Genomic DNA, 13,892 nt, shown 5'->3' with positions numbered 1-13,892 from the left:
GTGTTGTAAGCATTATCTGCGCAGTCCAGATGTATTCCACGTATTAAGAAAGGTGGAAGGGAAGGCAAAGCTATTACCGGCATAAAAGGTGAGGTGATTTTAGCCAAAAAAAATCCTTCAAAAATTGGAAGAAGGATCCATCTGAAGAAAATAGGAAAAAGTATAAGCATTGTCAAGTTAAGTGTAAAACATTGATAAGACAGGCGAAGAGAGAATTTGAAATGAAGTTGGCCGTAGAGGCAAAAACTCATAATAAAAACCTTTTAAAAATATATCCGAGGGAAGAAACCTGTGAGGGAGTTGGTTCGACCGATAGATGATGGAGGGGTTAAAGGGGCTCTTAGGGAAGATAAGGCCATTGCAGAAAGACTAACTGAATGTTTTGCTTCTGGTTTACTAATGAGGATTTTGGGGAGATACCAGTTCTGAAGATAGTTTTCAAGGTGATGAGTCAGACGAATTGAACCAAATCACCGTGAACCTGGAAGATAGCAAATCACCTGGACCGGGTGGTATGCATCCTAGGGTGCTGAAGGAACTAAAAAATGAAATTTCTGATTTATTAGTTAAAATTTGTAACCTATCATTAAAATTATCCATTGTACCTAAAGACTGGAGAGAAGGTGGCCAGTGTAACCCCAATATTTAAAAAGGGCTCAAGGGACGATCTGGGAAACTATAGACCAGTGAGCCTGACTTCAGTGCCGGGAAAAATAGTGGCAGCTATTCTAAAGATCAAAATCGTGGAGCATATAGAAAGACATGGGTTAATGAAACACAATCAACATGGATTTACCCAAGGGAAGTCTTGCCTAACAAATCTGCTTCATTTTTTTTGAAGAGGTTGTTAAATGTGGATAAAGGTTAACTGTAGATGTAGTGTATTTGGATTTTCAGAAGGCGTTTGACAGGAGGTGATGTCCTTTTGTGGATTACAAACTGGTTAAAAGACAGGAAACAGAGTAGGATTAAATGGTCAAGTTTCTTAGTGGAAAAGGTAAGTGGAGTGCCTCGGGGATCTGCTCTTGGACCGGTGCTTTTCAATCTATTTATAAATGATCTGGAAAGGAGTATGACGAGTGAGGTTATCAAATTTGCGAATGATACAAAATTATTCAGAGTAGTTAATTCACAAGCGGATTGTGATATATTACAGAAGGACTTTGCGAGACTGGAAGATTGGGCATTCAAATGGCAGATGAAATTTAATGTGGACAAGTGCAAGGTGTTGCATATAAGGAAAAATAACTCTTGCTGTAGTTACACACTGTTAGGTTCCATATTAGGAGCTACAACCCAGGAAAATGATCTAGGCATCATAGTGGATAATACTTTAAAATCATCGGCTCAGTGTGCTGCAGCAGTCAAAAAAGCAAACAATTTTAGGAGTTATTAGGAAGGGAATGGTTAATGAAACGGAAAATGTCAATGCCTCTATATCGCTCCATGGTGAGACCGCACCTTGAATACTGGTACAGTTCTGATCGCCGCATCTCAAAAAAAAATATAGTTGCGATGGAGAAGGTACAGAGAAGGGCAACCAAAATGATAAAGGTGATGGAACAGTTTCCCTATGAGGAAAGGCTGAAGGGGTTAGGGGTTTTCAGCTTGGGAAAGAGACAGCTGAGGGGGGATATGATAGAGGTCTGTAAAATCAAGAGAGGTCTTGAACGAGTAGTGTGAATCGGTTATTTACACTTTCGGATAATAGAAGGCCCTTGCGGAGATGCCATCATCACTTGGCTGCAGGTTAGGAAGCTAAGGTATTGTAAGGGTTTGAGTTTCTCTGTAAGCCACAGATTGTGGCCACTTGTAAGCAGCTTATTTGAATATTCCTCCACAAGGCGTCCATTTCCAACCTTTGGCAACCCCTGTTTTCACCGAAATTTTGAAACCTTTAATATCAGTGTTCTCTGGGCCCCTGTCCCTCCCGACGCAGCCCATGTGGCGAAACATGGCCTGTGTCGGGGGACAGAAACTCTACTCTCAGTATCCTTGAATAAAGGTGGAAACGTTTGCCTTAAGTCTTCATTTTCATTTTCTGATTAATTTACCATAAGGATCCGTGGTCCTTCAACGCGGTACCATTTCCAGTGGTTAATTACCACTAACGTACATTGCTCATAATCTCCACTTCCTATTGGCCAGAGATCATTTGTGGGCAAGTTTGGTGTATAAAATATTTACTAATTTTCTTTGCTTTCCTTCTAGACCACAATATTTCAAAATAATTGAGGAGTGTGTGTCTCAAATAGTACTACACCGAAGTGGAACAGATCCAGATTTCTCATATCGTAAAAGATTAGATGTTGATTTCAGTCATCTTTTAGGTGAGTGCATTCATTATGTTGATCTCTAAAAACTTAAGATTGTAGCTCTTAATTTAAAAAAAATTAAAAAAAAATCAAAGCTTGTGCACTCATTCTAATCAATGTAAAATCTTAAATGTCTAATTTTGTTTTTTGTTTGCAGATGTTTGCGTTGCTAAGGCAAGAACTGAAGAATATGAACAAACAGCTCTAGAACTGGCCAGGAAGGTAAGTAGTATTTGTTTTTTTTTTGTTTTTTGTTTTTTTTATTGCTGTTATTCAGTTACATGTACAAGCGTTTTTAATAAACATATTTAAACAGCGTTTTTCAGTTTACATATTTCCCCTCTTCCCCCCTCCCAATCATGCTATATAAGTATTAGTCAATACTAGTATTTCTGTGTTAGATACACAGTAAAACTGTGGTAGAATACCGGATACTACCGGTCACAAGAAAGATGGCAAAGGTTAGTAAGTAGACGTTGAAAATGTCAAATGTCTCCAAGAGATGTATGGATTCCAAATATGAGTAAATTTAGTTAAATGATTATCTTTAAGTGCCAGTCAATAACGGGACGGAGTTGTGCAGCTGCGTAATACCAGGTAAAATTAGGAAGACCTAAGCCTCCTTGGGTTTTTGTTTGAAAGAGAACCGCTCTTGCTATCCGGGGAGGCCTGCATTTCCACAGGAAGTGAAGTAGTTTCCTCTGCCACACTTTCAGTGTTACATTGCTAATAGGAATAGGTAGAGTTTGAAAAAAGTAAAGTGATCGTGGTAATACATTCATTTTTAATGTCGCCAAGCGGCCCAGCCATGTTAGAGGGAGAGAGTTCCACCTGATTAGATCCTGATCAATACTGTTAAGGGGAGTATTGTTAAGCTGAAACAATTCAGATGTATGCTTACCCAGATATACCCCTAGATACTTAAGCTTATGGGGAACCCATTTGAACGGTGGGAAGACTGAAGGAGGGTGGCCAGTTGTTCTGTACAAGATGTGTTCAAAATTTCCGATTTGTCCCAATTTTAAATCCGGATACAGCACTATAAAGTGCAAGTTCCATTTCTATCTCTTGTAAAGTGGTGGCAGGTTGACTAACTGTAAACAGAATGTCGTCTGGAAATAGAGATAATTTATATTGCTGTGAATTAAGAGAAAAGCCTTCAATTTTGGGGTTTATCGTATGCGAATGGCTAGGGGTTCAAGAAAATAGCAAAGATTATAGGGGATAGCAGCATCCCTGCCTAGTTCCCTGTTGAATTCGGAAGGGGGAGGAGTATTGACCATTTATTTTCACGCAGGCTGTAGGGGAGTTGAAGAGCGTCTTCAGCCAGTTTTGAAACTGGTCCCTAAATTCCATGATGGTAAGTGAGCGAAAGAGAAAAGGCCAATGGACCGTGTCAAAGGCCTTTTCAGCATCTATGGCCAAGAGGAGATGATGGGATGCTTGTTGATAAATCTCCCAGAGAATATTTAGAATCTTCCGCACGTTGTCACTGGCCATTCGACCTGGGATAAAGCCCGCTTGGTCAGGGTGTATAATTTGAGCTTTGAAACAATTTATCCGCTAGTATTTTAACTTAAGATCTAAATTGATCAATGATATGGGCCGGTAGGAGGCACATAGGGCAGAGTCTCTACCTGGTTTAGCGAGGAAAGTGATTCCTGCTTTATTTGAATCTGGCAGAAGTGAACCTCCCACATGCAAGTAATTAAAATATTTTTGAAGATGGGAGACCAGGATAGGGCCGAAGGTCTTATAAAATTTGGCTGGTAGGCCATCTGGTCCTGGAACCTTACCCACTTTAAGATTTTTAATGGCCAGGAGAATCTCAGTGGTTGTGACCTCTGCATTAGAGTATGCACATCCACGGAGAGCTGCGGAAGATAAACAGATTGTAAGTAGTTATCGATTTCAAGGTTTTGGATATGCGATTCAGCCGCTTATAAGGTTTGGTAGAATTTGAGGAATTGTTGGGTAATTGCTGAATTGGTGGAAACTATTTGGCCTTGATCATTTTTTATTTTGAGAATGTGGTTTTGATATATGTGTTTTTTTCAATTGGTGTGCGAGAATTTCTCCAGCCTTATTCCCCCCCTCAAAGTAGGTTTGTTGAGTTACATTTAGTTGGTGTGCTATTTGATCAGTCTCCAATTGATGTAGATCTTCTCTGGTCTTCGTTAGTTTGGTTAATATGTTTTGCGATCCTGATTGAATGTGTTGAGAAGTGAGTAGTGTAATTTGATTCCTGAGATAAGAACAGGCTGTATCGGGAAATAAAATGTCCCTGTATTTAAGATTTAAAACAGCCCCAAACTAGTATCAGTGATTCCACTGATGCAGCATTGACCTGAAAGAATTCTTGAATAGTCCGGGATGTGGCTTGTACAAAAGAGATATCTTGGAGGAGAGAGTTGTTAAGCCTCCAAAATAGATTACCATGGTTTCCTTCGGTTAAATGGAACGATATGGAGATAGGAGCATGGTCTGACCAGGTAATTATACCCACCTCTGCTGCCCAGACAGTGATTTATCTATCAAAAGATAGTAAATTCGAGAGTATAAATTGTGCGCCCTGGAATAATAGGAATACAAGTGCAAATGGGGATATTTCACCCGCCACGCATCAGAGTTATGGTCTGCGAGCAGCTCCTTAAGGGCCCGAGTGTGAGTCATGGCAGTGTGAGAGTGTCCTTTAGAAGTAAATTCGGTGATATAACGACATTGAGATCACCTCCTATGATCAATTTTCCAGTGGTATGCTGCACTAAGTTGATGGATTTGCTTAAAAACTACAGCCTGATCTTTATTGGGAGCATAGAGATTGAGAAGAGTGAGCTCTGAATCGTTTATCTTAATACAAAGCAGTAGATATCGGACCTGTGGATCTTTGATACACCTTGTACATTCAAAAACCAGTTTAGAGGCAAAAAGGATGCCCACCCCCCACATACTTAGCCCTTTTGTTGTTTGCTGAGTAGTATTGTTTAGCATATTTGGAGGACTTCATGAGGCTATCATGCCTGCTTGAGAGATGAGTCTCCTGGACAAATACTATGTCTGGAGATGAGACTCCCAATTCCTTATTTAAAAAAAAAAAAAAAAAAAAGACCGTTTTCCTAGCATGTAGCAGATGGACTCATTACAAATGGGTATAGTGTGCTCGTGCTAGCGGTGACTGATCTGACGTCAGCACGTGGTACATATACCCCTGCAGGAAGTGCAGACGCTCAGTAATTTCCGTCTCCAAAGCAGTTTGGAGCTACCTAACGCTCGCTGAGCGTTCTTCCAAATACTAACGACTAAATTCTTAGAAGAATCCTACCTGAAGACAAGCCCCGCACTCCTGCGGTGATACCCTCGGGTCCCTCCCCCAGTTGAATTTCCTGAGGTGATTTCCGTGGTCCCTCGGAGGTCAGAGCCTCAGTCCGGTGGCCGAATCGCGGCAGGGACCTAGCCCCCGAGTGAGAAGGGCTCGGGCGCGGCGTAGAGGCAGCCTCTGTCCCGATCCGTTCGCAGTGAGGACTTGGCCCCCGAGCGAGACGAGTTCGGGCGCGGCTTAGAGGCAGCGGGTGCACTTCCTCGAGCGCGGCGGTGACGGTAATCACCCTCTCCCCCCGCAGCCGGAGACCACCCGGGTCGCAACCGGGAAGCGCCGAAGATCAGGTAAGGCGTACATCTTTACTTTGGTCTCCGGAGAGCGAGGATTAGCGGGGTCTGCCTACGTGGCAGCCCGCCATTTTGCCTGCCTGCTCGCCGTCGCCCTCTGCCCTGTTAGGGCACACATTCAGTTGTTAGGCGCCCGTTGTTAGGCGCCCGTTGATAGCATTAGGCTCACGTTGTTAGGCGCACGTTGTGGGCGCACGTCGATAGCGTTGCTAGGCGCACGCTGATAGGCGCATATTGTTAGGCGCTCATTGATAGGCGCACAGCTTTCGCGCATTTTACAAGGCACATACTTTTGGCTGGGAGCGCCGGCGCATAGAGATAATACACGCAATGGAGCGTATGAGAGCCCAGGCGTCCACGGAGCTGGCACCTCCAGAATTGGGCATAAGAGCTCTAGGCCTCTGCTCAGCAAGCTACCTCAGAGCCACACAGACCGAGGAAGCAGACTCCCTATGTGCCCAATGTGAGGAGGCCCTGGGAGTTCCAGGTCAGGGTCGATCCCAGCCCAGATTAAGTGCCAGTTCCTCAGGGAACACCCCGGAACTAACAAGCCGATGTGAGCAGCCGGGGAACCCTAGAGACCTGGTGCCCCTGAGGCTAGATTCTGCTTCACTCTCCTGGGTGGAATTATTCAAGGGGATTCATGCCTTTGTCCAAATGCAGTCTGCTCCCCGAACGGACCCATAAGTACCGGATGACCCTGCCCCTGGACCCTCTAGGCCTAGGCACGGCCACTCGCCACCCGGAAACTCCACTTATAGGGATTCAGATTGCTCTGAGGAAGAAGGCGAGCTTCCCGAGCAGGGTGAACCTCCCTCGGGGGTAGAGCCGTATCGAACCATGAGACGTTTCTTCCTTAAGGAGGATCTCCCAGACCTGGTCTTTCAATGCCTGTCGGAGTTGGCTATCCCGGGCCAAGGCAGCCCAGGGGAACCTAGAATGAACCCCCTGCTAGAGGGCCTTCGTCAAACGGCTCACCATTTCCCCTCCTCCAAGCAGCACAGCAGTTAATCGATCTGGAGTGGAATGCGCCGGAGGCCTCATTCAAAGGGGGGTCGGGCCCTGTCCAGCATGTACCCCCTGGACCCGGCAACCAAGGAGCTGCTGGTGTATCCCAAGGTAGACGCCATAGTCTGCGCAGTTGTGAAGCGCACCACCATTCCAGTGGAGGGAGGGGCGGCCCTCAAGGATGCGCATGACCGGCTCCTGGACGCCATCCTGAGACAAGCCTTTGAGGTGGCAGCCATGTCCCTACGAATCGCGACCTCGAGAACTTGGCTAACAAGTGGGCCGCCTCTCCATTACCCCGTCTACCAGAAGACAGGTCAAGGAGGAACCAGCGCCCTCTTCCTAGTCCATCCAGAGGTAGAGGCTCTCAACGCTTCAACCCCTACAGGACCTGCTACCAAGCACCTCGTTCTCAGACCAGGAACCAGTCCTTTCGGACCAGGCACAACAAGAGGGGAACCGGCTCGGGTTTGGGTCCTCGCCATCATCCGAGAGGGGTATTACGTGGACTTCCTTCATTCCCCTCAGGACAAGTTTGTGGAATCTCCTTGCCACCCCTCAAGAGGGCGGCACTGGAAGCTACCTTGCGGAGGCTCCTGTCCCTAAAAGCCATAATCCCAGTGCCTGCATGGGAGATAAATTCTGGGCATTATTCCATTTATTTCATCGTCCCCAAGAAGGGGGGCATCTTCAGACCTGTCCTGGACCTCAAGTCAATCAACCGGCACTTAAGGGTCCCAAGATTTCGCATGGAAACTCTGCGGTCAGTCCGAAGCGCAATACAGCCAGGGGAGTATCTCACATCCCTGGATCTGTCAGAGGCCTACCTGCATATCCCAATCCATCGGGATCACCAGCGCTACTTACGCTTCAAAGTCCTGAAATAACACTTTCAGTTCCGGGCGTTACCCTTCGGGTTAGCCACCGCACCGTGAACCTTTACCAAGGTGATAGTAGTGGTGGCGGCGTCCCTCAGGAAGGAAGGAATTCTCGTCCATCCCTACCTAGACGATTGGCTGATCAGGGCATGGTCGCCGGAGGAGAGTCACCGTGCAACCAACAGAGTCGTATCTCTTCTGGAAAGCCTAGGATGGGTAGTCAACATGAACAAGAGTTCCCTACAGCCTTCACAGTCGCTGGAATACCTAGGAGTCCGATTCGACACCCAGGAAGACAAAGTCAGCCTAACCTCCAAGAGGAGATTAAAACTCCGGAATCGTTTGCAGGCCCTGCTGAGCACCTCCAGGCCCACAGCTTGGGATTATCTACAGGTCCTCGGCCTCATGGCATCCACTCTGGTGATACCATGGGCACGGGCTCATATGAGACCATTACAACGCGCCCTCCTATCCCGGTGGAGCCCACGATCACAGAACTACACCATACACCTACCTCTACCAGCCAGAGTGCGGAATCAGCTACGGTGGTGGTTGCAGCCCGGCCACACAAGCCGGGGTCAAAAATGTCCTCCCCAACCTGGACCCTGCTCACTACAGATGCTAGCCTGAACGGATGGGGAGCACACTGCGATGAACTAACCGCCCAAGGACGGTGGAACAAAGAAGAGTCGGGATGGAACATCAACAGACTAGAAGCACGGGCAGTCAGGCTAGCCTGCCTGCGATTTGCCCACAGACTTCGCAACAGGGCGATCAGAGTGATGTCGGACAACACCACCACGGTGGCATACATCAACCGATAGGGCGGAACCAGAAGCCGACAGGTATCCTTAGAAATAACCGCCCTGATGGCTTGGGGCGGAGGCGAATCTCCAGGGCATCTCCGCCGTCCACATCGCCGGGAAGGAAAACACCACGGCAGACTTCCTCAGCAGAGAAAGCCTAAACCCGGGGGAATGGCAGCTGTCGCCCACAGCTTTCCAGATGATTGTGGATCAGTGGGGGACTCCGGGCATGGACCTACTAGCGGACAGGTCCAACGCTCAAGTACCCAGATACTTCAGTCGCAGACGAGATCCTCTCTCCCTCGGGATCGACGCTCTGGTACAGCCATGGCCTCAGGGGATCCTGCTATACGCCTTTCCTCCTTGGCCCCTGCTGGGCACCATTATACACAAGATTCAGCGGCACAGAGGCCTAGTTTTCTAGTGGCCCCGGAGTGGCCAAGAAGACCCTGGTACGCAGACATGAGAAGACTGCTGGCAGGGAATCCACTACCCATGCCTCCACACAGGGACCTGCTGCGGCAAGGTCCCATCCTCCACGAGGATCCAGCTCAATTCTCTCTTACGGTCTGGCCATTGAGAGGACTAGACTGAAGAAAAGGGGATACTCGGGGCCGGTAATAGATACACTCCTCCGAGCACGCAAGTTCTCCACATCACTAACGTATATAAGGATCTGGAGAGTATTTGAAGCCTGGTGCGACATTCACAGCACCAATCCACATGCCGCTACAATCCCTATCATTTTGGATTTCCTGCAAGATTGACTTCAGAAGGGTCTGTCCCTCAGTTCCATCAAGGTTCAGGTGGCAGCACTATCCTGCTACGGTCCCAGGAGTGACGGCAACAGCATTGCCACACACCCAGACGTTTCACGTTTCCTGAAAGGAGTCAGATTCGCCCGCCCCTGAAGTGGCCAGTGCCCCTGTGGAACCTCAACCTAGTTTTGGAATTTCTAGCGGGACCCGCCTTCAGACCCCTTCGAGGCCTGTCCCTCCGTTTGTTAACCTTGAAGATGGTGTTCCTGCTGGCCGTATGCTCAGCACGCCGCATCTCAGAGCTACAGGCACTGTCCTGCCGTGATCCGTTTCTCAGAATCACTCCAGAGGCTATCCAGCGGCCCTGATCTTCTCGGGCCGATCCGATCCGCGGTGGGGGCCCTGCTACCGGGCCTCTTCTCGCCCGCTGCAACAACGCGGCTCCTCTTCTGCACGCGGCTGCTTCATCTCCTTCCTGCCCGTGCGGCTCCGGCAACAATTTTCTTCCGGGGCCGCGTGGGCAGGAAGGAGGCGAGCACCTGCACATTCAGACGTGCCCTTTTTCTTCGGGCCGTGGTGACGTGAACTCACCACGGCCTTACCGATCTTCCGGCTGTTCTTCGCTGCTCAGCCGCAGGTGGGATGAGCTCCACCGGCGGCCGCATTGGCTCCCACTTGCCGGTGTGTCACGTGCACCGGGCTTGCGCGGCACACCTCAGGCGACACAGTAAAGTGTCGCGACACACACTTTGGAAAGCTCTGCAATAGATAAATAACATCCTATAGTCAAATTGCTTTGTTTAGGTTTATGCATTATGTATAAATTTACTTGGAATAGTGTAATTGGATCTCTTTTGAGGGCTTGATAGGAATGGAAGAATTTAGTGTGTTTTGATGTTGTATAATGCATGTATAATTGGTGGAAGTGTGGTCCATTCCTGTAATTAAACTCAAGTGTAATATTGCTTGATGTTTTATAATGTAAAACTTAATTTAAAAAAATCCTCATAGGCCTTTAATAAATTTAAATAATTTCACCTAGTGGTTTCCCCAAACTGTCATCTACTGTCCCACCCATTCCTTACGATCCACATCAAAAGATCTGTTGGTTGTGCCTGATTTGAAAAAGATCAGATTAGCCCAGTGTCATGATCATATGTTTAGTGTTGCAGACTATCAACTATGGAACAAACTCTCAGATGTTCTTAAGGCAGAAAATGACCTTTTGAACTTGAGAAAACTGAAATTGCATTTGTCTTCTTCATCTCCAGTCTAATTTACCCTTTTGGTCACTTACATACCTGGCCACTGCGATACATGTGGTTGAGAGTAAGCCACCCATACTTTGTATATGTTTTTATCCTGCCTAAATGTTACATCTCAATATTGTATTATTTTTCTTTTAATGCTGTGTGTATATGTTGGAACCCGCTGAGATCTGTGATTGACATCTATAAATTTTATAAATAAAGAAATTTGCAAACTTGCAACATGTAGTTTAGTCTACACGTTTGTTTCCCATTATCATTTTGATACCGAATCGTGATGTGATAGATTTTATCATTCTATCAACAAGCAGGCATGAATTGGCAAAAATGTGGATGAAGAAAAACTTATGGCATTATTGCTAATTCATCCTGCTGTCTATGGAGAAGCCTGTTTATAGGTAAGCAAACTTAACTGTATATCATTTAGTGACTCTTCCATGGATAGAATCTATCCTACCTCAGGCCTAATCATATTTTGGGTTTTCTATAAAAAGAAAAAATTTGCCTTGCTCTTTTGTTGTTGGCCTTATTGCTATTGGTTTTCTATATTTTGTTGACAAGAAATGGAAGGCAGGGATTTCTATATATATGGCTGATTTCATCCTGCTTGCTCTCAGAGAAAACTAAGTTTATCTACAATAGGTTTTCTCTATGGGCAATAGGATAGCATGGCACACACCCATCATCTTCCCCTTTTAGTCCTGAATTCCTTCAAGTTTTTATTTTTTAATTATGGGGCTCCTGCTTGATTGCAGTTAGAATGAAAGTTCCACAAAGGGCTGTAAAAGGCATCTAGGCTTCTCCACTTTCTAGTAAATGCTCCACATTTGTGTCATTGGAGGACTTCACCCCATCCATGTATGGCTGATTAGCTTGCTATTCATGGTTAATACCTGTTGGTCATGCTGACTGAATACATAAGAAAGGCTAAAAGAGAATTTGAAAAAAAGTTGGCCGTAGAGGCAAAAACTCATATTAAAAACTTTTAAAATATATCCAAAGTAGGAAGCCTGTGAGGGAATCGATTGACTCATTAGATGATAGAAGGGTTAAAGGGGCACGTAAGAAAAGGTCATTGCGGAAAAACTTAAATGAGTTCTTTGTTTCGGTGTTTAGTGATGAGGATGTTGAGGAGATGTCTGTTCTGGAGATAGTTTTCAAGGGTGACAATTCAGATGAACTAACCCAAATCACAGTGAACCTGAAAGATGTAGTAGGTCAGATTGACAGACTGAAGAGTAGCAAATCACTTGGACTGGATGTTATAAATCCCCGAGTTCTAAAAGAACTAAATGAAATTTCAGACCCATTACAAGTAATTTGTAGCTTATCATTAAAATCATCTGTTGTACCTAAAGACTGGAAGGTAACCAATGTAACCCTGATAGGGGTTACATTGGTTACCTAGAGGTAATCTGGGAAACTATAGACCGTTGAGCTTATCTCCAGTGCCAGGAAAAATTGTGGAAACTATTATAAAGAATAAAATCAGAGAACATAATTTGCTGCATTTTTTTTTTTTGAAGAGGTGAATAAGCATGTGGATAAAGGTGAATTGTTAGATGTGGTGTATTTGGAATTTCAGAAGGCATTTGTCAGTCTCTCATGAGAGGCTTCAAAGAAAACTAAAAAGTCATGGGATAGGAGGAAATGTCCTTTTTTGGATTGTAAACTGGTCAAAAAACAGAAACAGAGTAAGATTAAATTGTCTGTTTTTATAGTGGAAAAGGGTAAACAATGGAGTACCTCAGGGATCTGTACTTGAGCCGGTGCTTTTTAATATATGTGTAAATGATCTGAGAAAAGGTATGAGTGAGGTGATAAAATTTGCAGATGAGACAAAATTATTCAGAGTAGTTAAATCACAAGAGAATTGGGATAAATTGCAGGAGGACATTGCGAGACTAGAAGGTTGGGGGTCCATATGGCAGATGAAATATAATGTGGACAAGTGCAAGGTGATGCATATAGGGAAAAATAACCCATGCCATAGCTATACGATGTTAGATTACATTTTAGGAGTTACCACCCAGGAAAAGATCTGGGCGTCATAGTTGATATTATATTGAAATAGTCAGCTGAGTGTGCTGTGGCAGTCAAAAAAAAGCAAACAATGTTAGGAATTAGGAAGGGAATGGCAAATAAAATGGAGAATGTCATGCCTTTGGTATCGCTCAAGGGTTAGACCACACTTTGTGTGTGCAATTCTGGTCGCTGCATTTCAAAAAATATAGTTGCACTGGAGAAAGTACAGAAAAGGGAGACCAAAATAAGAGATGGAATGGCTCCTCTGAGGAAAGGCTAAAGAGTTTAGGGCTTTTCAGCTTGGAGAAGAGAAAGCTGAAGGGAGATATGCTAGATGTCTATAAAATCATGAAGGGACTTGAACAGGTAAATGTGAAACGATTATTTACTCTTTTGGATAATATAAGGAATCTCATAAGTCATGAGATTAGCAAGTAGCACATTTAAAACAAATCTGAAATTATTTTTCACTCAAGGCAAAATTAAGCTCTGGAATTCATTGCCAGAGCATGTGGTTAAGGCAGTTAGGTAAGTTGGATTTAAAATGGTTTGGATAAATTTCTGGAGGAGAAGTCCTTAAACTGCTGTTAATCAATAGGGAATAGCACCTGCTTGTTGCTGACATTAATAGCATTCGATCTAGTTAATGTTTGGGTACTTGCTAGGTACTTGTGACTGTTGGAGACAGGATACTGAGCTTGATGGACCCTTAGTCTGACCCAGTATGGCATATCTTATGTTCTTATGCTTATAAAATATTGTCTTTATAGTTTGAAGAAGAATTTACAGTCCGCCAAGAAGCCCAAGCCCAACTGCAGAAAAAAGAAGAAAAAATCAATGAACTTGAAGTAGAGTTAAAGGCTTTTAAATCCCAGGTAATTGACTGTTAAATGAATTTAATGAATACCAGAGGTTCACTGATGAAACAAATTCCCCTTATTACCTTTATATAAGACTTGAGTTTGTCATTTTTAAAACACTTTACATTGTTTACTATGATTTCTTATTCCTAGTTGCTTCCTGTTTAAAGTAGAATTGTAGCCTAGTATTAATTTGCCATGTGAGACCCTAATTAATATCAAAAGCCTCAATACAAACAGTTAAACTTCTACCTTATGTTTCATTTGGGTTTCACTCCCCGTGGCATGTAGTTCCCAGACTAATTAAC

At 44.8% G+C, this 13,892-nt stretch overlaps 1 protein-coding gene across 1 annotated transcript in view; it reads left to right on the top strand.

Annotated features, from left to right (window-relative positions):
- DIAPH3 (diaphanous related formin 3) overlaps window positions 1–13,892 on the top strand; it is a 1,173,174-nt gene that overhangs the window by 259,511 nt on the left and 899,771 nt on the right. The window contains exons 13-15 of the mRNA XM_029602990.1: window positions 2,212–2,330; window positions 2,473–2,537; window positions 13,495–13,599. Coding sequence (XP_029458850.1) covers window positions 2,212–2,330; window positions 2,473–2,537; window positions 13,495–13,599 — 289 coding nt within the window. The remainder of the gene's footprint in view (window positions 1–2,211; window positions 2,331–2,472; window positions 2,538–13,494; window positions 13,600–13,892) is intronic.

This window comes from Rhinatrema bivittatum, chromosome 5 (genome assembly GCF_901001135.1).
Source record: "Rhinatrema bivittatum chromosome 5, aRhiBiv1.1, whole genome shotgun sequence".
NCBI classification, from domain to species: domain Eukaryota; kingdom Metazoa; phylum Chordata; class Amphibia; order Gymnophiona; family Rhinatrematidae; genus Rhinatrema; species Rhinatrema bivittatum.
This window is presented reverse-complemented; position numbering and strand designations above follow the sequence as displayed.